This window comes from Mercenaria mercenaria, chromosome 5 (assembly GCF_021730395.1).
Source record: "Mercenaria mercenaria strain notata chromosome 5, MADL_Memer_1, whole genome shotgun sequence".
NCBI classification, from domain to species: Eukaryota; Metazoa; Mollusca; class Bivalvia; order Venerida; family Veneridae; genus Mercenaria; species Mercenaria mercenaria.
In genome coordinates, this window is record NC_069365.1 from 52,547,738 (window position 1) to 52,574,562 (window position 26,825).

At 35.6% G+C, this 26,825-nt stretch overlaps 1 protein-coding gene across 1 annotated transcript in view; it reads left to right on the plus strand.

The window, feature by feature from the left end:
• LOC123545601 (plexin A3-like) overlaps positions 1-26,825 on the plus strand; it is a 264,006-nt gene that overhangs the window by 98,285 nt on the left and 138,896 nt on the right. Inside the window, exons 8-9 of the mRNA XM_053543563.1 lie at positions 1,376-1,562; positions 26,072-26,147. Coding sequence (XP_053399538.1) covers positions 1,376-1,562; positions 26,072-26,147 — 263 coding nt within the window. The remainder of the gene's footprint in view (positions 1-1,375; positions 1,563-26,071; positions 26,148-26,825) is intronic.

Genomic DNA, 26,825 nt, shown 5'->3' on the forward strand with positions numbered 1-26,825 from the left:
TCTTCATGAAATTTGGTCAGAAAGATTACATTGATAAAATCTAGGCCAAGTTTGAAAATTCCGAACAACTGGACCTGAATACAATAAACTTCGTTCGAACATGCTTGCTTATTAGGTATCTGAAAATTTCTGTTCGTGCTTGATCGTAAAATTAAAGAGGTGTCACTTGTCATTTCCTTTTGATTGTAAATATCACATAAATAATTTGGTAATACATTATTTGCAATTTTGAACACAAAACATGCCTTCAGATAAAACAGACACTGATCAAACCGTTGCATGTCTAGACAGTGTAGAGCTTGATTGAAGTTTTGATCCTAAAATAGTTCTACATGCAAGTTTTTGTAATCTAAGAATTTTCTGAATATTTTTATTGATTGTCCTTCCCCACCCCACATTATACAGCTATAATCTATATGCGGTTGAGCATAAGCTTTTTAAAAATGATTATATAGTGAATATCAAGAAATTTCCTTATCTTTGATAGTAACTAAATGTAAGAGGATATATTTTTGAAAACTACTTTGAAATGCGAATCCCACTTAAAATCATGCTGTATGTAAATACCAAGGAATGTTTTACTTGGACTTCGTTTGATTTAGTACAATTTAATGTGTATGTTTTTAAAGTATAAATAAAGCTGTTGGTTATAGTGCAAATAATTATTTTGGAATTGTCTTATCACTTCGTTCTCTATTGATGGCAGACATTGCAGTATGTATCTTAATTTTGATAGTGTTTCGTTTATTGAAAACGTTCCACAATAACCTATATGATGTTTTGGATTGACTTATTTTTATTGTTTCTGTACCGGAATATTATCTGCTGGAAAGTTGTTTAGAACTAATATTATACAATTATCGACTTTTTCACAGGTTGATAAATCCTAATATCAACGTATGAAAAAGTCAATAATTGTTTTATTACATGAATTGATGTACAGTCAGTCTTTTTATTACAATTGTATTCTCATTTAATTGGAAATATTGCCGCCTATTTTTAGACCAAATCAGGTTGATATTGACTTTCCAAGCACCTACTTCGATCTTTTTTTATATCATACTATTTATAACCCAAGATACGTTGATATAATAAGTACTCATTACTTTTCAAACCGTTTTCAGCCAATCAGAGAAACAATAGAATACAGTCATGTAATAATAATCATAAAAGTTCCTTTATCTCTTTATTGTAATCTCAACATCGTCATTCTCGAAGATGAAATTTCCCAATAAGTAATTTTCTCTTCATTTTTACTTCCTTATTTTTCTATTGATGGTATATATATAATGCAGAGCGTAATTTTCTGAAATATATTTATATATATATTAAATTATTTTGAATAACATTTTTCTAATAGCCTTTTGTATTTCAGGTCAGAATAACATTTCCGGTACCATTTCCAGTATCGATGTTTCTTCGTTTTGATTGCCTTATAACCTTGATCAGTGATGATCGCATGAGTTCCACCACTACAGTAAGGACATCTTTAATTGATACACCAGATTCCAAATGGAAGATATATGATCGGTCTATACAGGAAATAGAAAAGAGAACAAAAGGTAACTAGACTTGACTTACTGCAGAAATAAAGTAAAAATGGTGGAAACCCCGATTTAATAGGCAGAATCAATGAGACAGTATCGAGTTATGCAATATACTAAAGTGTAAGGACATGTGTTTGTTTATTTGACACATTTCTAACCTCTCGTGACAAGCAGATTTAAAGATGTTTGTAGGTTTGGTTGTTTAGGAAAGATTATTTGAATCTATTCCCTCTACTTTTGATCTGAACTTAACGTGGTCTAAGTACAGAGATATATTTTGTAAACCTTCGCTTCGGCAATTTCAAATATGTTGCGGCTACCTTTAAGTTTTCTAGGACTGTCGAATAATGGCAAATTTTAAGGTCTTTTTTTATTCTGGTCAATGCTAAACATTTTCCATTTGTCAGACTGCGAGAAGTTGATATCGAAACAAAACCAGCAGTTATCGGGTCGTTTTAAGTGTTTTCATTCTTTTCATTTCCGAACAGGAAAATAGAAAAATACTTTATTGCTGTTTTATGAATATGAATTTATAAGTCGAGTTGAAAAGGGCATAACGCATAACTGTTTTGTTGAGTTTGGAGTATAAATACCTTTTTATGATGCTTTCGGATTAAAAGTAATAGCTTTCGGTTAAATTTAATAATTCTCTTCATCGGATGTATTTCTCGATTATTTTTATTTGACATGGTTCGAATACATCTGTATCAGTTAATCAATAGTTTTGCATTTATAGAAATCGCTTTCTCAAGCGGCGTTTGACGTTAATGGTGTCGTATTATTGCATTGACTTCTTCATCTATCTTACTATTTACTTAACTCAATATCCAGATAGTTGACGCAATAATTATCTGGAAGTCAGTTTATTTCTTGTTCAGATGAATATCTTACCCAGCATGATTTGCTGATCATAAAAGAGTCTAAGCGTATCCATTTGCGAGAATATTTCTTCTCATCAAATCACATAATTTTGATAAAAAACTGATAAATAAATGTCACCTTTTATTTAGGTTCACACAATATACAATAAAAAAACAAGAAAAAAAAAAGATAAATAAGAATGTGTTAACATTTGCGATAGCGCAATAGATGTATTCAGACACTGCAGAAAGCACGCACCTTCTTTTTAGAAATCGCGGGAAATCGCTTGACATTTTGCGAGTGCTCAATGATTAAACCTTGTCAGTACATCGTTTCCATAAATGAATTGATTATTATGATGTATTGTTGCGAATGTAGTTGCCGCTTTCCGGAATGATGATTTTGATGGAGTTATTGCGAATCCGTGATACGCCACTCAGGCTACGCCCTCTTGAAATTATTCCATATGCGAAAAACCTGTTCATCTTGTTTAAATATACAAAACATGGTTCTGCTATATATGGTTAAACTAAAGGGTGAATTTACCTATTGTAGCGTTAATATAACATTAATTTTCATTACATTACGTGTCATCGAGCGCGCATAATTAAAACTGCATGTATCTGTGAAGTAAACATTTTGAGTAATCCTTTTCATTAAAGGCACTGACCTCCAGATTTGGCTAAAAATAATTCTTCTTTCAAACTGAAGTTTGGTCATATTATGAACATTAGAATATGAGTTTTTGTTTCTAAGATATTTTAAAAATTCCAAATCAAGAAAAAAGATGACCACCCCGGGAATCGAACCCCGGACCGCCGGTGCAATAGAGATTTTCCCGTCGTCATAACCAATAGCGCTATAGCGGAATTAGTGAATGATGGCATCAAAATATAGATATTTATAATCGAGACAATTTACCTGTACAAACGTTACAAACGCTTTTCAATTTTCGTCGTAAAATGTAGTAAAAACAGCAAATTCTTATGTGTTTCCGTAACATATAGTTTGTCAGTAATTAAGTTTTAAAGCCTTCTTAAGAAATATAGCATTTATTTCCAGATATCTAAAAATACTTTTTGTTGTTGTCGAACGATCTGGAGGCCAGTCCCTTGGTTTAAACATATTTTATTCGTCTATATACAGCTACATGAAAACATATTGAACACAACAAAAATGACAAGGATTAAGCTGAAAGCAAATTAATGCTTATTGAAGCTTTTTCCAAAGCATACTAAATATCGGTACAAGATATGGCGGGTCTCAATTTGATAATACTAGTTGACGAAATCATGGTTGTGCTTGATAGAAGAAAAAAAAGGAGTGAAAGTAAATCGAATATAAGATAGTGAGGAGAGAAATGATGATGTAGTTAAAGATTGTCAGATGATTGTATATAACTTTACTTGATAGTGTACAGGATAGGTGGAAAGTAAAAGAGCTGAAGAAAGAGCGGCCGAGAGTTTTGATTACCCTATAATTGCAGTATCAGTCAAAACGACGTGATTTCTCAATATACCTGTGTACCACAAGAAAGAGTTGTTCATTTGCAGTGTCTGAAAGTTCAATGTTACCAAAGAGGATAGTTTTTATAGAGACTTGACAGTGTAAACTTATACCATTTATCAACTCTGGTCTTATATTTTGATACTGCTGACATTCCAAAAAGAAGTGCCGAGCAGTCTCTCTTTGACCACATTCACAAAGAGGTGAAGGTATTATGTTTTTAGAAAACAAATCGTCTGCTAAGGAGCTACAGTTAGTTCGGATACGAGTGTGGTAGATCTGAAGCCTTCTTTTACCAGTATAGTAGTGCGCCGGAACTTTTGAAGAAGATGGAAAAAGATGCCTCTTGAATGAATACAAAGTTGGTGAGTTACGAACGCAGATAGGAAGATCATTGAAAGCTCGTGTCGTAGAAGGGAGAAATGAGTTGTAGAATAGTGAAGTCCTGGCTCTTGGAACTCTGTAGTCATCCTGGTTCCGGAGGTTGTATGCTTGATTTTGAACCGGCATAGGACAGAGATTAGATAGGTATGAAGGAACAAGATTTTTGGTCATTTTGTAGTATAAAAGTAGTTTGTGCTTCTGTCGGCGAGACTCAAGTGTTTCCCAACCAACTTCGCCCATGAGTTTTGCAATCGAGATCAACTTTGTAGTACCAGTTACAATTCGAGCTGCCTCATGTTGGATCTTTTCAACAGTGTTTTTCTCTTGGATAGTACAATTGTCAAAGACTACGTCCCCGTATTCTAGTATCGGACGAATGAACGAAGTATAGATGGTTTCAAGAGAGTGGCGATCAAGGACAAATTTAAGCTTTCGCATGACGTTGATACGCCGGTAAGCCTTCTCTACAATATAGTCAATGTGATTGTGCCATTTCAGATCGGCAGAAAGAACAACACCAAGATGCTTGTGACTTGTCACTTCTTGGATCGTCTCATCGTTCATTTGTAAGCTTGGGTGAGCCCTGATACCAGTTTTCCGAGAAAAGGTAAGGGATTCGGTCTTTTTCGGATTGAATTTCACCAGCCAAGATTTAGCCCAGTTTGAGATAGTTGATAGATCAGAGTTAAGAGTAAATGCAGCAGATTGAGGATCCTCGACTACCAGATAGAGACTTGTGTCATCGGCGAAAAGACGAATATGGGCTTGTATATTGTTGACAATGTCATTGATGTATGTTAAAAATAGAAGAGGTCCCAAGATTGATCCCTGTGGTACTCCAGCATTTATGGTATTCCATTTAGACTGTGCACCTGGGATTACAACAGATTGTCTGCGACGAGAAAGATATGACGAGAACCAGGATAGTAACGTACCATCGATGCCCATTCGCTTCATCTTGAGCAAGAGACCAGTGTGCCAAACACGATCAAACGCTTTACTAATATCACAGAAGACTGCTCTGACTTCCTTTCCAGAGTCAATGGCCTCATTGAAAAAGTTATACAGATATGTAAGTTGATTTGTGGTAGAGTCCCCTGGGATGAACCCTGATTGGAGGGGAGTGAGAAGGTTGTGTGAGGTTAGATAGTTGAAGGTGTGCTTGAAGACAATTCTTTCAAAGACCTTCCCTAATGTAGAAAGGAGAGCTATAGGACGATAGTTTCCGGGAACAGATCGGCCTCCTGCCTTGAAAATAGGTGTGACAAATGCTTCCTTCCATGTATCGGGATATTCGGATGAAGTGAGAGATTTGTTAAACAAATCTGCCAAAGGAGTGGATAATTCATTACAGAGCTCTTTGAGGATTCTGTTGTTGATACCATCTGGGCCCGCTGCTTTACCAAGAGGTAAGGTTTTCAAGACGGTCATGACTTCATCAGGATATACTTGGATCTGAGGCATTGTGGACAGAGGAGGTATATCACCTTGTAGTTCCGGTGCAATGTTCTCGGCTCACTCAGAAGTGTCTGGTCTCTAAAATAGTCATTGAGAATGTCTGCTTTCATTTGGTCGTCCTCTGCAATATCATCGCCGTCTTGAAGAGGGGGAATGGAGGAAGAAGAAGAGGATGCTGGTTTGATGAAAGATTTCAAACACGCCCACCAGGATTTAGAGTTTTGTTGTATTGTTTTGAGGTTTGTTGCTAGCTGGTGTATATGTTTTTCCTTAGATTGTCTGATGGTAGTTATTATTTTGTTGCGAAGTGTTCTGAATTTCAGCCAGTCATGTTCTGTGTTTGTGTGTTGAGCTTTCTTGTAATATCTACGCCTTTGTCTGATCATTTTTTTCAAGTTTGGAGGGAACCAGGGTGGGTCGCTGGGTCTGATGGTAACGTCTTTGTTTGGAATACAAGATTTAGAAATGCTAAGAATAGTGTCTGTGATGTTTTTGGTATATGTATTTATGTTTGTATGTTTAAGTTGGTGCCAGTTTATGTTTGCTGCTTTCTCTCGTAGTAATTGGTAATTGCCTTTGTCGAATAGCCATATATGTCGTTTGAAGGTGTGAATTTTAGATTTCTTGAAATTGAGGAGACCAAAAATTGGACAGTGAAAGCGCACTTGTTGGTCAAGGCATGGTACACCAACCCCAGAAGCGTATATAAGTCTATGATTCGATGTAAGAATAATGTCAATTAGTGAGGACGAATTTTCAGTAAAGTGCGTTGGGTCTGATATGCATTGTGTGAGAGAGAGTCTTTGGCATAAACTGCTGATCTTTCTAGAGACATCTGGGTTTTGCATGTTGATGTTAAAGTCTCCAGTGACGATTATATCAGGTATGCCTGTGTCTACAGCAAGATGTATACAGTCTTCAATGAGAGAGTGTTCAGGAGCTGTGGTGTTTGGAGGCCGATAGAATGTACCGAAGAGAATACGCTTTGTTTTGGTGATAAGTTCAATCCAAATGCATTCGACACTTTGGATTTCCAAGTCATGTCGGCGCTTATATCTGAATTGTTCTTTTACATACAGGAGTACTCCACCGTGGCTATTCGCAGGTCGGTCCTTCCTTTCTGGGTCGTGAAAGCCATCAAAAATAAGATCGTTGTTGAGCGTAGAAGCGTTAAGCCATGTTTCAGAGAAGGATAGAATGTCGAAGTCCTTGAATTCAGCATAGAGAGTTTCAAGTTTGTGTTTAATGCTTTGCACATTGTAATGCATAAAGGAAAAGTGAGAAGACAAGTCTATAGTTTCGACAGTAGAACTTGACGAGACGGAGCTAGTAGAGTTAGATCTTGTGCTGACTGGACCCGGATTCGGATGCACATCGCCGGACATACATAACAAATAAATGAGAAAGGCCAGGTGCGAACTGATGGCGTAGAATGACAAGAATAGAATCACATATGTAAAAAGGATATTTGTTCGGTGTGTTTGGGATAGTGGGTGTTTGCGTTTGAGATTACAGGATATACACTTCTTCATGTCGGAGTAAGCAGTGACTTTCGATTGGAGAATCGAGAAGGCTGATATAACAGACAAATGGAGGTGAATGAAAAGGATTAAAACTACACAGAATCGCCATTGTGACTGAAACTTGAATTCACTAATAATGACTGGATTGTCACATTGCCGTTTCTTCATGTTATACCTTGTTCGTAGTACATATAGTACAACCCAGTCATCATAGGAGTTCCATATGCGTATCCTGTAACGAAGTAAAAAGCAATAAAGTGGAAAGCACAAATCCTCTCGGTCGGTTTAAGGAAAAAGAAAGAGAAAGTAAAGAGGTAGTGATGAGTTCTGAAGATGGGATTAAACATGATCAGATAAGGATTTTGAGTAATGTGAAGAGGAAATATCATAGACATAAGGTATGTCAGTGATAGTGGCGTGAAATTTCAGACTAGGACATAATTGGTATAATGACTTAATGCTTATGACTCTAATCCGGTCCAGTTATATGTAACATATGTGGCTATATTCGGCTGGGAACCCCCCGCCGAGCAACAGTACCGAGCGCCACCCGGCGTCGCACAGCCACCCAATAAGACCCAGCCAGATGAAAAGTGTCGCCCAACAAATTTACAGTTACCCAACAGACGGAAGTATGTGATACTTAATTTCTCAATTCTATTAACTTGTTAATTTCTCAATACTATTAACTTGTTACAGTTACCAACAGACGGAAGTATGTGATACTTAATTTCTCAGTACTATTAACTTGTTAATTTCTCAATACTATTAACTTGTTACAGTTACCCAACAGACGGAAGTATGTGGTACTTAATTTCTCAATACTATTAACTTGTTAATTTCTCAATACTGTTAACTTGTTACGGTTACCCAACAGACGGAAGTATGTGATACTTAATTTCTCAATACTATTAACTTGTTAATTTCTCAATACTATTAACTTGTTACAGTTACCCAACAGACGGAAGTATGTGGTACTTAATTTCTCAATACTATTGTTTTATATAACTTGTTTCAATACTATCAACTTGTTAAGTAGCACCCCTCACCCAACCGGGACCCCATCGTGCAACTATGCAACGCGGGGCCCCACCCACATGTGCCACCCAACGGAAAATTCCCAGCCGGACACAGCAATACATTTTGTAACGGGATATAACTAAGATAAACGGTGCATAATTGTTTCGATGTTATAAATACAAAATTATGATTTCATTTTGTACGGTTGGTATATAACAATGTACAAATAATCAAATATCAGTAACTGGAGATAACTACGATAAACTTCTGTTGAATTACGTCGGTGTACTTCAAAGTTAAGATTGAACAAACAGTAAGTACTAGGTTATGTGGTATTATCACGTGAGATGACAAGTCTGTAAAACCATTAATCACAAGTTACCAAAACCATCTGTAGTTTTTAGTTTTAGTAATTACCAGGTTTAAATTGAAGTAAAACGAATGTAATAGCACAGCACACAGGATAGGTGTAATTGCGAAAACAAATGTGGAATGCTACCGGTTCCTGATAAGGCTTCGCGCTCGGTCAATTTAAACTTTACAAAAACACATCTATACGACTATACAGCTATGTTATGTGTTCATATAGTTTACAAAAAGCACCCGGAAATAATCGTTAATGACTGACGAAAGCGTGTGCTATAGTTAATATATACAAGTTATTTGAACAGACTCTCTGCAAGATAAAGTTAATTAACAAGAAAACAAGTTATATCATGAGTCTGTAAAGTGTGACAAAATACATGTACATTTATTTAATATCACACGATGGCCACGTTGTCGTGTTATTGTACACATCAATATTGGAAAGTTGTATCGAATGTTAGAATGTACACTTTCCGACAAAAGTTTGTAACACGATACAGTGTTTAGCCATAGTATGGGTGTAGGTCTTCCAAACACGTAATGCGCGTGACTTTAGTGGGAATCTCACTATTGTCGCTGATGTCAGGAGCTCCAGGGTCCTTAATCCGTATCAGTATGTTGCCATCCGATGACCATGCTGAGATGATTTTCCCTTCCTTAGCCAAGTTGCGAGCGGCGTACAATAACCTCGAGCGTTTTAAGGTTAGGTGCTCGTTTATAAAAGTACCACGGTGACCGAGCTTTATGTCCTTGAGACCAGTTCGCTTGGTGTATAACTTCTGTCGAGCACGATAGGTAGCAAATTTGACAAGTATGTCTCTCGGACCATTCTGTTTAGGTTTGCCCGTTCTGTGACACCTGTCGATCTCAGACAGTGTCACTTGTGTCTCAAGTATGTCACATACTCCCATCACTAAGTCGTCCGTAGACTCCCCCGAAGTTTCTTTTATGCCAGAAATACGCAAAAAATTGCGTTTTGTGTACTGTTCGTCAGCATCGTGCTGTCTCTCCAGGTCACTAACGCGATTAGATAGCTCAGCATTAGCTTTCTTAAGGACCGTATTTTCTTCCTCAAGATGTTTCATGCGTGCTTTAAGCCCCGAGACCACGCTGTCGACAATGTTTGTTATTGTTTCTTCCATGACACTCTGAACTTTGCATTGAATAGTGTCTGATAATGCTTCAGCAATTGAACTAATTGCTGCTGGATCCAATGCTGTAGATGACGACATAGTGTCCACACAGACTGGTTCTGATGTCGGAGAGCTATAAGTTTTAAGTAATTTAAGATCTGTCTCAACGTCTGTATTTGGAGATTCAAGATCTCTCTTACGTGATTTTGGATTCGGTACTGGTGTATTATACATAAGGTATCACCTAACGCAACGTAACTTATGTTGCGCAGTATACCAGAACAAATTTTCCGCGTGGGTGGTATATACACTGGCCACTAGCACGTGAAAATCATTCACTAGAGTTCAGTTTATATTTACTTTTTTTAAATGTCACGAGTTTGTTAAATTGTATGTATGTACGTTAATACATGAGTATGTAGCATTCTGGCAAGATCCCTACTTAAATGAAGACGCTTGGCCCCTTTAAGGCGGCGCTAGAGCTTGAAGTAGAAAACAAACTTTAAACGACTTCTTTCATAAACCACTGGATTGATCTTTATCAAATTGGTCTGTATCATCATTAAAAGGTCTTCTATTAATTTTGTTGAAATTGGGACACTTGGCCCCTTTAAGGGCCCACAAGAGCTAACAATTTAAGTACATTTAGAATTCTTCTCACGAACCGCTTGATAGAACTTCACCAAACTTGGTCTGAAGAGTTATTGTAAGGTCCTCCGTCAGATTTGTTAAAATATTGGCACCTGGCCCCTTTTAGAGGCCGCTAGAGCTACTTATAGAAATGCGACTAAACGATTTCTTTTCATGAACCGCTTGATTATCTTCATCAAACTTGGTCTGTACCATTTGATGGATCTTCATCAAACTTGGCCTGAAGAATCAGTGTACAGTTGTCTCTCGACTTTGTTATATTCTGGCACATGGCCCCTTTAAAGGACCACTGAAGCTAAAGAATAGAATTTCCTTTGAAGGACTTTTTATCATGAACCGCTTGATAGAGCTTTTTCAAACTTGGTCTGTAGCATAATTACAAGGTCTTCTCTGAATTTTGTTCAAATGGGGACACTTGTTTATTTTTAGGGACCGCTCGATGTTAACATAAAAAGCCTTTAATCATCTCTTTCTCATAACCAGCTTGATTGAGCCTCATCAATTTTTTGTCCTTTGAATCATTGATAGGCCATCTGTCATTTTTTTCAATTGAGGGATTCTGACCCCTTTTATGAGCTGCAAGAGTTAAAGATAGAAATAAACATTTAAACAACTTCTTCTCATGAACTGCTTAATAGATTTTCACGAAGCAGGCTTATTTGTTTCCAAATGGAGGTTGGTCCATTGAAGGGGCAGTTAGAACTAAAATAGAAAAAAAAAACTTTAAACGACGTCTTCTCGCGAACCGCTGGATTAATCTCTATCAAACTTGGTATGTAGAACAATTCTTAGGTCTTCCACGGTGTCAGTTTCTAAAGGATACCTTGTAGCGCATTTTGCTGTGCTCAGTACCTCAGACCGCAGGACATGGGAGCCTCACAGCTCAAAACAAACTAAAAATAATGGACTCCGGTAACAAAGTGTTATAAAGGAAAGTAAAATGACGTAAGTATGAATTATTAAAACTTTCATGGAACTTCTGATAAATTTATTTTTTGACTTTGATATGAAGCGCAAGGTAACGCTGAGTATTAAAACACATAGCCCAGATCACTGCGTATTCTGTAAACCATGACAAATATTTGGATAAAAGTATGCTTGTTGTATTATTAGTTGCTCATTATACAGTGTAATAGAGATAAAAAAAAGTTCCAAAATGCTCCATAAAACGAGGAAAAAGCGTATTTTATAAGGAACCTATATTTTCATAAGCAATTGAGTTTTTCGGCAAATGCAAATTGACCAAACTATCTGGCACCGGACACCTTAAGCTATATGACACAGCACTCATTTAAGTTAGAAAACACACAGATGAGTAAAATGCTAATTTTATGACCTTGTTGAAAGTCCATTACATACGATGTATGGAATCGGGCCAAAGCTTTTTAGTTTACTACATAATCATAAAGTTCGTACACTAGATATCATATTAACTGGAAACGTGTATGTTGTCACAGAAAAGTGCTTACATGCGCGTTCCTAAAACAGTACTGATTTCGATATAAACAGCAAGTATTTATATACTTTACATGTCTGAGTTATAAAAAGGAATGTGTCTTACACATTCCATTACCTTTCATGAACAGACTCAATCAAACCGAGTCTGCTATTATTCTTCTTGGTTGCATTCTTTGCTTCCAAAGGATCTTTTTACAGATTTTATTTACAATTCTCTAGATTTTCTAACTCATAAAATCTTTGCTTCGGTAAGAGTGTGTGCATTCATGTATTATAGGCATAGACACGCTATTTAGGTGTATCCTTTTCCGCAGGAAAACTCTAGCAATACTGAAATAAACCTCCTCTAACAATATATATTTTTCATTTCCTAACTATAAACATTGTTTTATTTAAGATTTCATGTAAGAAAACGGAAGTCGACTCTATGGTCGCATAAACCAAAAAATCGTAAGACTGAAAATATACAGTTTATAACGGGAGTATAGTCGTTTTCAATCTAAGAAAGAATAATCCAAAACCCAGTCGATGAATTTATGCCAAGTAGTTTGACTTCGCCAGCAATGGCAAGATCTCATACCGTTTGTTCGGGTAGTGATGAGCTTTGTGCCGCACCTCAGAAAATGTGGAAGGAAATGTTTTTGTTTTGCTTAGTAAGCTGAAACTCTTAAATGTTTTAGGAAAGATTTTGTCTATTTATTCGTCTGCTAGCTTATGAGAAGTTTCCACTTACAAACATACGTTATTATATATTTGAAAAAAAGGGTTTTAAGAAAATAGCCAAATCCTTTTGAACTTGTATATTTGATTTATTCCTCAACCGGTTTCAAAAATTATCATTAGGAGGGTTACAAACAATATGGCGTCATTTGACGTCGTCAACAGAAACAAGGGATGTCACTCTTAAATAAATGACGTCTAATTTACTAATGAATAAAAATGACGTGACGTCGTTGTAAAACGTCTCTGTGAGGTACGATTTCTATGTGTCTCTATTTAGTGAAGGTTTAAGCTGCCTTATAAACATTATCCTCGTTGTTTTCTAAAGATTATACTGTCCATGAACATTTTGAAAAATTGAAATATTTTACATTTCGGGAACTTAAGTCCCGCACAAACGTCACTATGTTCGCTTACGTAAAGTACCATTTTGGTGTCGTCACGGATGTGTTGATTGTGTAAGGTCACTCTGTTTCGAAGATTAGAAGTTTCACCAATGTATTGTTGACATTCCTGGCACTGAATGACATATATTACGTTTTTCACATCGCAGGATATTGATTGGATCACTTTCAATGTCTTTCCGCATCTGAATGTGTATGAGTCTCCTTCTATAATATGCTTGCACAGACCACATTCTGAACTGTTGCATTTACTTACTACGAGTTTTCTGATGTTTTCAGTAAATTTTGCCTTTGTTTATATCTTTTTAACATTTGTTGGTTGTCTTTTGCTTTTAATAATTTTGAAGTTTGAGAGAACTTCTTTCACCCATGTGTCTCGATGTTGTTCAAAATTATTAAAAGCAAAAGACAACCACCAAATTTTAAAAAGAAACTTTTATGTTATATTTCAACTGGTTACTAGCGCTAGTAACTCGTGGAATGAAATGGACAATGAAGCGAAACGCGTAAACTATACTTGTAATTTCTTTAAGGCTCAGGGATCTAAGACAGTTGTTCTCACAAAACAACGCAAAATCTAGCGTTTAAATGTTTAAAAAAGAGAAGCGAGAGGAAGGTGACTAGAGAGTGTCAAAATTTGTGCATGTTATCGGTAGCGTGCAAGCACAAATATTCCAGACACGCATCGTCAGACAATGCCTACACCACGGTTAGCCAATCTGCCTAGCTAGGTATCATTGAGTTTCCAAGAAACCAGCGTCTTTCTTAAGCAACCAGATGAGATTCCTTTAGATGTACATTACAAGTTGAGATTTTTGAATCAAAGAAGTGAGGATTGGCATGAAAAAAGAAGGCAATATAAAGTAACGGAAAGTAGTATGTACAGTGCTCTAGGATTTGACGGACTAAAGCAAACAACAACAACATTTTTTCCTAGTCGTCAAGGGGATTTTAACAGAGAAATTATATTTAAGGAGGTACAAGCAAGGATTGAGCTTGGTTCCAGCACAGAGATTCATGCTGTTGCGATGTTGGCCCACAAGATTCTTTTATTCTTTAACCCAGTCTTAAAATATCATAAGAAGGAGCTCATGCGATAATGAGAAATGGTGAACCTGTCATCTTTGTGTCTCCCGATGGAAGTGTTCTCTACAAACTTGAAGAAAACAGTAACGATTCACCTTTACGTCCCAGTTTACGTTTGTGAGTTCAAGTGCCTGGTACCAGCAGAATGAAAAATCTCCTGTACACGATGAAATACCGCAAAGGTAATGACTTACCTTTAGTCTTTTAGTCATTTTTAAATTTAAAGAAATCTTTCTATACCCTATGATTGTTAATTTCCCTCAGATTGTACCGGTAACCTAACCTAAACGCATGAAACATACCAGTTTAAGCCTGATAGAACCAAATTTCAAAGTTTGAAACGCGTCAAATTTCCTTCAAATAGCTCTGGCGACATAATTTATGAACACCTTTCCTGGCTGGGTCTTGTTTTTTTTTTTTTTGCCATTTATTATCATTTTGTAATCTATACTGAACACAAATTACACACTTGTATTGTAAAATATACCAAGTTTCACCTCTGGCACATAAAAATTAGCAATATTTTGACTGTAAATATGCATTTTGTAAAAAGATACACCAAAAACAGTGAAAATGTGATATTTGTTATTTTTGCTGCAGAATTGCACTGATTTGTTATTTTCTATCATAATCTGACCAAACAAGACCATTTTTATCCTCATCTAAACTAGTTTCTTTACACCTGCTCAACTTTAAGCGGGGCATGGTGACTCAGTTATGCTAATGATGAAATTAGAAAAAAATGATGTGCATTTTCTTAGTTTGAAGCATCATCGGAGGTTATTTCAATTTGAAAAAAAAGACATGGCTGTTTTAGAAATACTTAATGTAAAGCCATATCTGTGAAGAAAGGTCGCTGGACAGAAAAAAACTAAAGTAGCCTTGGTGACAGGTGGTCTTTATTCACAGATGTTATCACTAGAGGTGAAAAGTGCATTGTTTTCTCCCAGCTGATCTTCGTTAACAAGATGGTCTTTATTCTGATGTGGCTTTTAACACAACCTTAACTGCCAATGACATCATTGATAATTAGAATTTGTGAATTTCAAATTAAAAATGGACACACAACTTTATTTGGTTGAAATTACTTGTATGGATTCATATCGAGGGTTGCCCGCAAAACTGCGGTAACTTTATTTTTGAAAAAGTTTTAGGAAAAGCTAAAAACTTTTTTATTGTACAAGAAACGGCTTATTTGACAAAACCTGTAGATGTGTTGGAAAAATTGCAATGATTTTTGAAAATAAATTCTTCATTTATGTCCAGAGTTATACTTATCCGAGATAATTGACTTACATTTACTTACTATATTGCATGACTTTTCTAAGTTTTAGCAGTCAAGTCATTGCCACAAACGTATTGTAACTTGACTTACTACTCATTTGCGAGCTGATCTATTTCACGTGCATTGTTAATGTTTACTGCAAAAAAGTTGCAGTATTCTGGACTAGAAATTATTTCCATTGGTATAAGTTACTACTTTTTGCATTTGAAATGAAACTGAAAATTATGCATGATTTCTAACATTTTTTTATATATAAACTGAATAATCTGGAAACGGCTTGGTGAATATGAACTGTCTGCATTGTTTGCACTGAATCAGTAATTTAAATGCTAATTCTGGTTTAGTTAAATACTTTTGCGTAAAATCACACCCCTATACTTCTAGCAACAACTTCATTAGAATGCTAACTGTAAATAAACTTTCTAGCACTATCTGATTTATTTTCCTATTTCACAAAGGAGATTGAAACAGTTCGTTATTGTACAACAAAGACATTGTTTGCACACCACGATTATTATGTCACAGCGTTATGTGACATAGCTATGACAGGTATTGAACTTTCATAGTCCTGTAGTCTATCTTCTGGACTAGATGAGTGGACTGGTATAAATATCCATGACTTTTGTAATGAGAGTACTATAACTAACATGAATGTAACAGTAGAATTTCTATAACTGGGCTCGACAAATTCCTTGAAATTAATTGTAATTCTGAAGGATGACTGCTAAGAATTTTTCACTTGTCCTGCTACAGTTTGTTCTCATCCTGCAATTCACTAAGGTATTTTTTTACAGTCATGTCTTTTCTGAAGTCCCTTAAAACAGTACACAGATTAATCTTTTTCTTGACTGTCGAGGGTCAAATGCTCAGGGCCAATTTCTACTCATATCTGCAACAGGACAGTGGATTTTGTTGAACCCTGTTTAACTTGGCATAAATTACTCAAATTATGAGAGCCTGGCATCACCTTATGCTCATGCAAATCAAATATAGAGGCAAATGTGGCATACTTTTTAGCTCGACCATTCCACGAAAAGGTAGAGCTATTGGATTCACCCATTTGTCGGCGTTGGCTTTTTGTATGTAAGCTGGTATGTAAGAACTTCACACAATTATTCACTGTGAAAAACTGACATGCATTGCACAGGTTTCATAACTCTGTTTTGCTTTTTAGCTCGACTATTGAAAGAATAGGTAGAGAGCTATTGGACTCACCCATGCGTCGGCGTCCTGGTTTGGTATTTGTAGTAAGCTGGTATCTCAGTGAACACTAGTCTTGTACGAATTGATTGAAATTGCACACACTTATTCACTGTGATAAGCTGAATTACACTGCACATGTTCCATTACTCTATTTTGCTTTTTTACAAAATTATGCCGCTTTTGCGACTTAGAAATTTTTGGTAAAGGTTTTGTATGTGGTATCTCAGTACACACTGATGGGAATGGATTGAAACTTCACACACTTATTCACTGTGATGATCTAAAATGCTATGCACAGGTTCCATAACTCTATTTATATTATTACAAAATTATGCCCCTTTTTCGACTTAGCAGTTTTTTGTTAAGTTTTTGTATGTAAGCTGGTATCTCAGTACCAACTAATGGGAATGTATTGAAACTTCAGACAATTGTCCATTGTCATAAGCTGATATGCACGTTACAGGTTCCATAACCCTGTTTTGCAATTTTACAGAATTATGCTCCTTTTTTGGCTTATATTAATTCAGTTGACAAGACTGTTGAATAGTTAAGCGTTGCTGTCCTCCCATAGCTCTTGTTTTACAAAATTATGCCCCTTTTTGACTAAGCAATTATTGGTTGAGATTTTACATGTAAGCAAATTGTGGTATCTCAATACCCACTAATAGGAATGGATAGAAACCTCACACAGATGATATGACATGCAGTGCGCAGGTTCCATAACTTTTACTCACCCTGGCGTCGGCGTCACACCTTGCTCAAAGTTTTGCATGCAAGTACTTAGGGCTATCATTTATAGACGCTCGCGGCAGTTTCGTCATTTTTAGCAATAATAAATTTTAATGAAACGTTCTGTATTACAAGAACATGTTATGATGTATTGAAAAATGAAATAAATATACTAGGTCACCAGCCCTGTTCCAGTTTTATTTGTCCTCAGATATGATTCTATTTTGAACATTTTTCAAAAATTTTCATACTCCTACCATGTAATGCAGTAAAGTACAATAACTAGTCTAAATTTGAAATCTAAGCATTTTTATAACAGAAAACAATATTTCTAGTGGAGACATGCTCAGAGAAACCAAAAGAAATTGATTTTGTAAAAAAAAAACAAAAAAAAACAAACAAAAAAAAAACAGTTGTTTAGCAGACCGATGGTTATTTTGGTCAATTTTAAATTGGTATTTCTGCCATTTTATCGAGTTTCACATAATAGAACTAAATCAAACACTGCACATATATTTGCTTATGTCTACATAATCTAAAACAAAAAGAAAATTTGTGGGTCACCATATTATATGTGGCTTAAATTAGATTACAACGAGGTGGGGTGTGGCGGGCATTTTTAGAACGCAGGTTGGTACGAAATACGTAATCAATTTTTATTTCAAACAAGGGCATAAATTCAGCCAATTTGAAAATCTTTGACAGTATTCTGCTTTTGTCAACAGCTTAAGGCAAAGATAGTTAACAAGAGAATCAAATGGCCCTAGGTCGCTCGCCTGAGGAACATCTGGAATAAACTCACTGAAAATGTGACTGAAGAAATTTTTTTCTGTATCTTTAAGGAAGAAACAGAGAGGAAACATTCCGGCTGCTGCATCCTTCACCCTTAACATATTGATCTTAAAAGCAATCCGGTTTTTCTACTCCATTTGGCCAATCATCTCGGTGAAGGTTAAAGGCTTCTCAACAAATGTTACGGAAACTCTTTTCAGTGGTGTGACCTAAAGATATATCAAATGATCAAACGGCAGATTTCTTTATAAGCGGATTTTTACGTGTTTCTGAAGTATTTTGATATCGTAGATGTAGCTTTCCGCCATTCTTCGAACAAAACCGATAGTTCCAGAATACGGATGTACGGTACGGGTACGGTACGGGGATTAGGACCAACCAAATTGGCACGGTGTTGGGGTAAATAAATAAATCCGTCCGAAAAAACTACCGCGGGCGCCTTTAAAGGTATATAGCTCTGAAACTTATTTTTTTTCTTTTTCTAGGCGAACTTACAACCTCGCTGGGTCAAGTCCCATAACTCTGACATGTCCAAACTATCTCAAACTTCTTAACACCTTCTCAAACTTCTCAACACCTTTTCGATCTCATCACCTTTACAATTATCGATAAAATACACCAACACGTCGTGTTGTCGTGTTGTTTCTCCTGCAAAAATGAATTATCGTGCTTTCATCTTGTCTCTCCAGCACGGCATATTGCAGAAACAAGCTACTATACACTGGAGCAAAGGCATAACTTTGGCTTAAGCACTTCGGGTCTCAGTATTTTGAAGGCGATCACTTAATTAGGTTTAATTTCTTTGAAAGAAAGATAGTTTAAGAGAGAAATAAATATCTTTTATTTTAGTGATGTCTTAGGCTAATATCATAAGTTTCATCGTAGTGAGTATTTTATTTGTGTTGCATTTATTTCGGCTATGTAGGGATTGTCCACATTCTAACGATCCAAATATGTTAAGACTATAGATGTTTACATCCTGTTCCTGGGGCACACTTCGATGTCGAACTTTGGAATTCAATCCAAGAATTGGCCGCATCAACATTATGTTGATGTGGAGTTGAAAAAAAAAACCGTCGAAACATTCACAAAAGTTAACAATCGAGGCAGATATAATTATATACAGGGAGTCGCATTCGGAGTTAATGTCTGAATTACCGTCAGGATGTTATTCAGGGCCTACTCAGACAACTGTTAGTTGGCCACACGTTTTTCCAATAGTTACGTTAGTGAATGGAAGGACAAAATTGTGTTGATACAGTAATGAGTTAAACAGAATTTTCGATTCTAGAAGCTCATCAGATATGTAGAAAGAAAGCTGCATAAATTCTTGTTTGGCTACATAGCTGCAAAGAGCGCATTTGGGATCTAAAGATGCCCCAAAAAACTCCGTTGGATGCGCTATGTAAAGGTACAGTTTTTATCGGTGAAACCAATGAGAGATATGCATGAACATATTCTCAGTACATGCCATCATAAAGGTATGAACGTTGTTTGCAGCTGTTTCGACGGCCAGCAGCTTAATCTTGCTCATAGACGTGTTACAGACAAACCTTTTACTCTAATTAAGTACAGCGTGCGGTGTTTGTTGAAGCAGTTAAAGCTGACAGACAAATGTTTGTGAAGAGCTTAAAAGAAACTCCCTTCACCGAAAAGATAAATGCTGATATTGAGTGTTATTACATTAATCACACATTAACTTATTTTCTCGCATATTAAGAAATACAGCAAGTGCAATAAAGCATAGCAACGAAGGGAAAATTCAAAGGTCTCCTTAGCGGTTCCCGGTTACTTGCCAAACGAAGATAATGTATCATGTTTACCCGATAAAGTGCTTGAAACATTAATACCAGAGGAAAGCAATACAGTTTCTTCGTTCAGATTTGAAGAAAATATCACCAAGGAGACAGCTTTTGTACCGTTTGATTTATTTAATTGATTTTGCTGGGTTTAACATCGCACCGACACAATTATAGGCCATATGGCGACTTTCCAGCTTTGATGGTGGAGAAAGACCAAGGTGCACCTCCGTGCATTATTTTATCATGAGCGGTCACCTGGGTAGAACCACCAACATTCCGTAAGCCAGCTAGATGGCTTCCTCAAATGAAGAATTCAATGACCCCAGTGAGGCTCGAGCCCACATCGATGAGGGGCAAGTTATTTGAAGTCAGCGACCTTACCCACTTGGCCACGGAGGCCCCTTGATTTATTTAAAGATACTGACAATGACGCAGAGTTTGAAAACCTCTGCACAGACCATAAAAGGCCGTCGAATCATTATGCACTTAGTGACAACGAAATGGACACTATTCTCTATAAGTTAAAAGAAAGTAAACAGTAAAGACTGCAAAAACAGGGGCCGGTACATGTAAGTCAGTCAGTCAGTCACATATCTTATGAAATGCATCCTGGATGTGAATAAAAGTCAAAAGTGATCTGATCAACAATTTATCATTATTACTTAGGAAACACAGCACTAACTAAATAGGCGGGATAATGTTTTTACCGAAATGTCTTGGAAAAGGCAATGGTATTAGTATATTGATTGGTACTGGAATACAAATATCTAGGGAGAAAACAGTCAAACAGATGAAATCTTTGAAAGGGTACTCAGGTGCAGCAGTACTTAAACACAGGAAAAATATTCCAAAAGGTACACTTAACAACGTTTACGCAGTAACATCTTTCGACAAAGCTTATCAGAAATTGCTGAAGATGTCGCCTTTTCCAGAGAAGATGGATATTATAAAATGTAAGTAATTTAGTAAAACCAGACAGTTTTCTTACTTCATAGGAAACTTTACTATTAAGAGGAGATGCGCATGTTATCTTTGTGTTTCGGTTGGATGATTTTTCACTGATTTATTGTCTTTTGATTATTCAACATTAGTAAACTATATCACAGGACGCATTACTCTCATGAGGTCAAGAAGAGGTGTGCAGATTTTTTTTATTTACCATTTGAATGAGTTTTCAATTAGATATTGCCCTTTGATCATTCAACATCAGTGAACTATATGTGCCCAGTTAGTAAATTCCACTTTTATTCTTCTAATATGCAAATTTCGATAAACATTTATAGGTATAACCGATATTTCCTGTTATTCACAGGTTTTGGTTCAACTATAGATGAGATGAAATAGCTCTATTTTCCTTTCTAGTCTTAATAGCATGATATTATTTCCGAGTTGAACTGTTTGGTGAATGTGAGGTTCCAACCAGAGAGGGGAATCTTTCTATTGTGCAGAAATTTATAGTTGATTTAACTCATGTTCGTCATTTAAGTAAATTAAACTGAACATTTTATATTTGATATACATGTTTACTTGTCTAGTGTATGTACTGGTATCTTTTAAAACGGCAGGTATACCAAAATGTGTACTTTTATTATGTATGAATAGTGTTCAGTTCGAGCATCTCCCTTCACAGTTAGTATTATTACTTAACGTAATTTGACATTATTGACTGTTTCCGAGTCAGAGATGAAACGGTTCACGGAGGGTCGGGAAACAGTTTTGACTGTTTTTGTGCCATAACGTTACATGCAAAGTACGTTACGCAAAAAAATAAATAATCAAAAGTGAATATTTAAACACGAACTCGGGTGGCATTTGCCGGGAGCCCAATGTAATTTTAATTTTTCAATGTTTGTACCGAAATGCCTGTCCCGGCTTGTTTTTATAATTAATTTAATAAAAAAAATCGATTTAAGACACCGTTACGCGTTCATTTTTCTGCTAGATTTGCGGTAACGGAGACCGGGCCGACCTTTAAACAAAGACCAAAATTAATAAAAATTTTCAAGTGCTAGTGATTAGAAACACAGATCATTCCGAAGAATATAAGAAATGCTGCTTAGTTGTGGTCTCCAAAACTGATTAGGTTAAACAGTTATTTCATATGTGTTTTGGGAACAGTCAGCATTACATTTTAATTTCCCTTTAGATTAATTCATAAACAAAGGTAAAATAAATGTAGATGTACTTTACTTTCAGAGACTATGTGTTCGACCTGTCACGGAGCAGCTAGTAGAAACAACGAGAGACGAAGCAAAATGACATTTCGAAACCTTATGAAGTGGCAAGTGGTTGCTAACCTATCCGCAATCATCATTAGTTTGATGAAAGCAAAATACTGCTTACAACAAGATTGGGTATCAACGAATAACTTTAAATAACAGATATTTATAATCCACGAACTGTGAACCACTGCCTACTTTGTACTTTGGTAATAACAAATAGTATGAAATTATCAATATGTGAAATGTTTTTCATTGATTGAACACATATTTAATTATATCAGACAGTAACTGCGGATAAAAATATACTGCTGATATCGAAACTGTAGTATGATTAAGCTTTTTACATATTTACATACAAGGATTAAAATGTGCACGCAGTTTCTTATTCATTACATGCCAACTGGGTCTTAGAAATACAACACATTATAATTAAAGTTTCCTCGGTTCATCTCGCCAGTACATTGAAAGATAAGGAATTCACTGATCTTCAATGAAACGACTGTTAACTAATTAAACTTTTGATAATGTCCTGTTCATGACACATATTTCAGCTTCTAATGCGTTTGATGTCCGTTTTTTCATATGACCGATGCTTGAACATCTTTCCGCATTGCGGACATTTGAAATTATCTGCTAATTCCTGAACTGAAAGATATCGTTGAGCCTCAAACTTTTCTCTACAAATATAACAGACGTATAGATACATGCTAAACAAAATTTGTCCTCGACTTAATATTTTTTACACCTTTCACATTTGAACTGTCAAATGTCGAAATGAGCGGTTGTGTGTGAATCTCAATCACTTTTATTGTAGTATGCTTTCCCACAGACCTCACAAAAATACATAAAACACCAAGGAGTTCATATCCCTGTTTCGTTTTGAATGTTTTACCGCCAACGGTTCAATGAAATGTGCATGGGTGTCCTTTTATATGTTGGTTTAGACTCGAAACATTATGATATTTTCTCTTATATACAATGCAATCCTTCGAAATGGACCTTTAAATATAATTTCAAGCTGGAACGAAGTATATATTTATTGTCGCAAATAGAGCATTGATGTACCTTAGAGTCGCTGTAAATTTCCACATTCGAATCGCTGCATAATTCGAGATGAATAGAACTTGGTCGATATTCTTGATTCGAGACAGTCATGCTTATTTCGTTTTGTGACACCTAGTCGTCTGATTCGATGTAGCTATGCTTACTTTACTGTTTGAAGCCAAGTCGTCTGCATTATCCTCAGTTGTTTTGGCTATACTGCTGGACCTTGTTTTTGGGTAGATAGAAAATGCTTTTACTATTTTCCGTTGTCCTGATGGTGAAGAAGTTGAATCCGTTTGATGACATCCAGTCATCATTGGGCAATATTTTTATGGAGTATTACAGCTAGCGACCAAAATGGCGTCTGAAGCAAATGATAAGTTTATATGCCACACTCAGATATCATATATTTAATCAAATATCATTGTTATCAGTTCCATTTATTAATCACGCTTTCAGAACTCCAGTGCAATAGCTTTAAAGGACTCCGGTACTGTTGTAGTTTTGTTTGGATCAATTGCGTGTTGCTGTAGCTCACGGACAAGTTAAGTATGTAAACCAGGAAGAGGGTGTTGCCACCAATGTCCTTGATAAAAAACGTGATATATACCGAAATAATCTGTGTATACGCGACCACTCCAGCTTACATCTGTCAATTGTTTTCATTATTTTATGAAGTTGGATGTTTACGTTTCGTTTTAGGCCATGTATTCATGTTATATTAATAAATATAGATATAGCAAGTTCCGTGAAGGCACAGTCCCGAAGATTTATTGTGAAACAACAGCAAAATTACCAGGTCAGTGTTCCTTGACAACTAGCTCGGTTTCAGTTGCGAGGCTCCAGTGCCATTGGGCATGGTAAATTGCACTACGAGGTATACGTTAAGGATTGACACCGTGTCTTCACTCAGATTTGTTCAAAGAAGTCCACTCAACATGTTTTATGTTTTTGTATGCTAAATAAATTGAAGATGAACCGTTCTTGGAGCCCATTTTTTTCTTTGATAAAAACTAAATAATAATGCGAAATAACACAAAGGATTTTGTTTGACAACTTGAATTGTGTCATAGAATCAAATCAAATGCTAGAATTCATCTGTATCACCGTAAATGCGTATTTTAAATGGAATAATTTTGTCCAATCTGTCGGGGTAAAAGAAAAATATCGGGGTAAAAGACAAAATATGGACTAGCATTAATTTCATATACATCCTCCAATTTAATCCTTCTTTTTGGTTCAATATTACGCGTCCCGTTCCGCATCCTCACTGCTGATATAACTAATTAAAAAATGTGTTAAGATGCCGTCATATGCACCTACAGTTTAACTATAAACATCCATGTTCATGAAACTGAAAATTTCATGTAACACTATTTTTTAAACAACCCTCCTTTCGCCGTTGTAACTGTAATCTTTGAGTTGGTGCTTAAAAACCGATATATTGTACTCAATAATGCTTTATAAACTCATTTATACAGACCGTTGAGGAACTATACATAAATTCCAGTAACAGGTGCATATTACAGCGCTGTTTTGCGTAACTAAAAGGAAAAGTACGCATATTTCAAAGAGTATGTGTAAGGTTTATCTCTGCAAAAAAATACACGTATCTAAAGACAACATAATATAATAATTATTGAACATTTATAAGATAAGATAATAAAGTGATTAATAGATGAACACTGTTTAACTAAAAGTCATACATGCAGTAGATTTAAAAACGCTCATCTGTGATATTGCCATAAAGCAAGTGGGATTTTCTTGTTACTATGCAGTACCTTACAGTAAAATAATGAAATTTTAGTAATTTACAAGGTAATTTACAAGGTGATATATAAGCTGTACTAAGCATTAATGAAATGAAATAAGCGGTGATTAAATAATATTCATTTTCATCGACTGTCGTATAATCATACGGTCTCGTAAATATTGTTTTTGTAAAGATTACTTTGCCGAAGTAAGGACATGGCAAAATAGAATTAAATATTATTCAACAAAAAGTGAGGGATTCACAGACTTAATCATTGATCAACGTGATATAATATTTAAAATAATACAATGTTGAAATTCCATGCAAGAAATATAGTACTCTCCATTACACTATGGATAATCATATGTATTCTGTGAAGACGCAGTGTAAAATCTTAATTTTGAATATATCTAGGATTTCACCTTTTTTTATGTATTTATCAGAGTTTATTTAATTTATGCTTTTAAGTGAAATACTGAAATTTATCAGTGAAATAAAATTAATATTTTCACTGCTTCAAACATTTTTACTGGTGTGAATGCGAATGAATATGAATTATACATAATCGTAAATTTCTTTGCAAAATATACTTCAGTAAAGATATAGATGTATATAAATACTTACAGGATCATAAAGATTTACGTTCCATCGTAATAAAATCTAAAACAAATCTTGAAACGGCATAGAACTATTTGACAGTTTTTCTACTTAGCTATCATGACGTCATGATGCGATGCACGTGACGCTGCGCGGGTAAAATGGATATAATTTGTTTAAAACCATTGAAAATACATAAAATAAAAAGAAAATTTGTTTGTTTCAATGTAAGGTCGAAATATAGTTCACTCGTGAACACCATAATTTACATTTTTGATTATAGTGTTCCCCGGTGAAATATATTTCGATCTTACACTGAAACAAACAAATATCCTCTATGTATTTACAAAAACGTTTCATTAGCATTTAAAAGCAGTCGGACAGAATCGCAAACAGACCGTATCTTCTACTATACGTGGGTCTGGTCCCTAAGGACCTCATCGTGTATATTTGCTAGATTCTTAGAAAAAAAACAACAATTTCGTTTACCTTTCTACATAAACTAAAAGTCAATATATTTATTTCAGGAACCATGAACGCAACTTTTGTTTGTGAGGACTTTTATGGACAATTCCTCATCTACAAATGTAAGACCATTACCAGGTAAATTAGAGCTATTCAGAGTAAAAATATGATCTATTTTGTTTTTTGTTACGATGTATCATATAGTATACTTAACACAGTAGCGTATAGTTTATGCTGTAGGGATTATAAAATGTGAACTTGCTTAGGTCTGAATACAAATTTGTTTGCAGATTCATGAGAAAATAACTTAATTCAGGGAATCAGTATTGTTGATAAAATCTATAAGAAGATCATTTGAGCCGCACCATAAGAAAACCAACATAGTGCGTTTGCGACCAGCATGGATCCAGTTCAGCCTGCGCAGTCAGGATCCATGCTGTTCGCCTTCAAAGCCTATTACAATTAGAGAAACCATTAACGAACAGCATTGATCCTGACCAGACTGCGCTGGTCTGGATCCATGCTGGTCGCAAATGCACTATGTTGGTTTTCGTATGGCGCGGCTCATTTAAAAGAGTCAAGCAGAATAATAACAGACTTTGTTTGATTGAATCTATGATTGAGAAGTTATGAAATATGAAACACCCCACGTCCTTAGCAAAGCTCAAAGGTAATTCTATTACATAGATACATTGAAAGGACGCAATGATCCCAAAGGACCAGGAAATAACTAGCAAACCAAGCTATATATATACTCAATTTGTGTTCTGGCATCATATATATGTTTCAACTGCTACATATCAGTCATTGATTTGT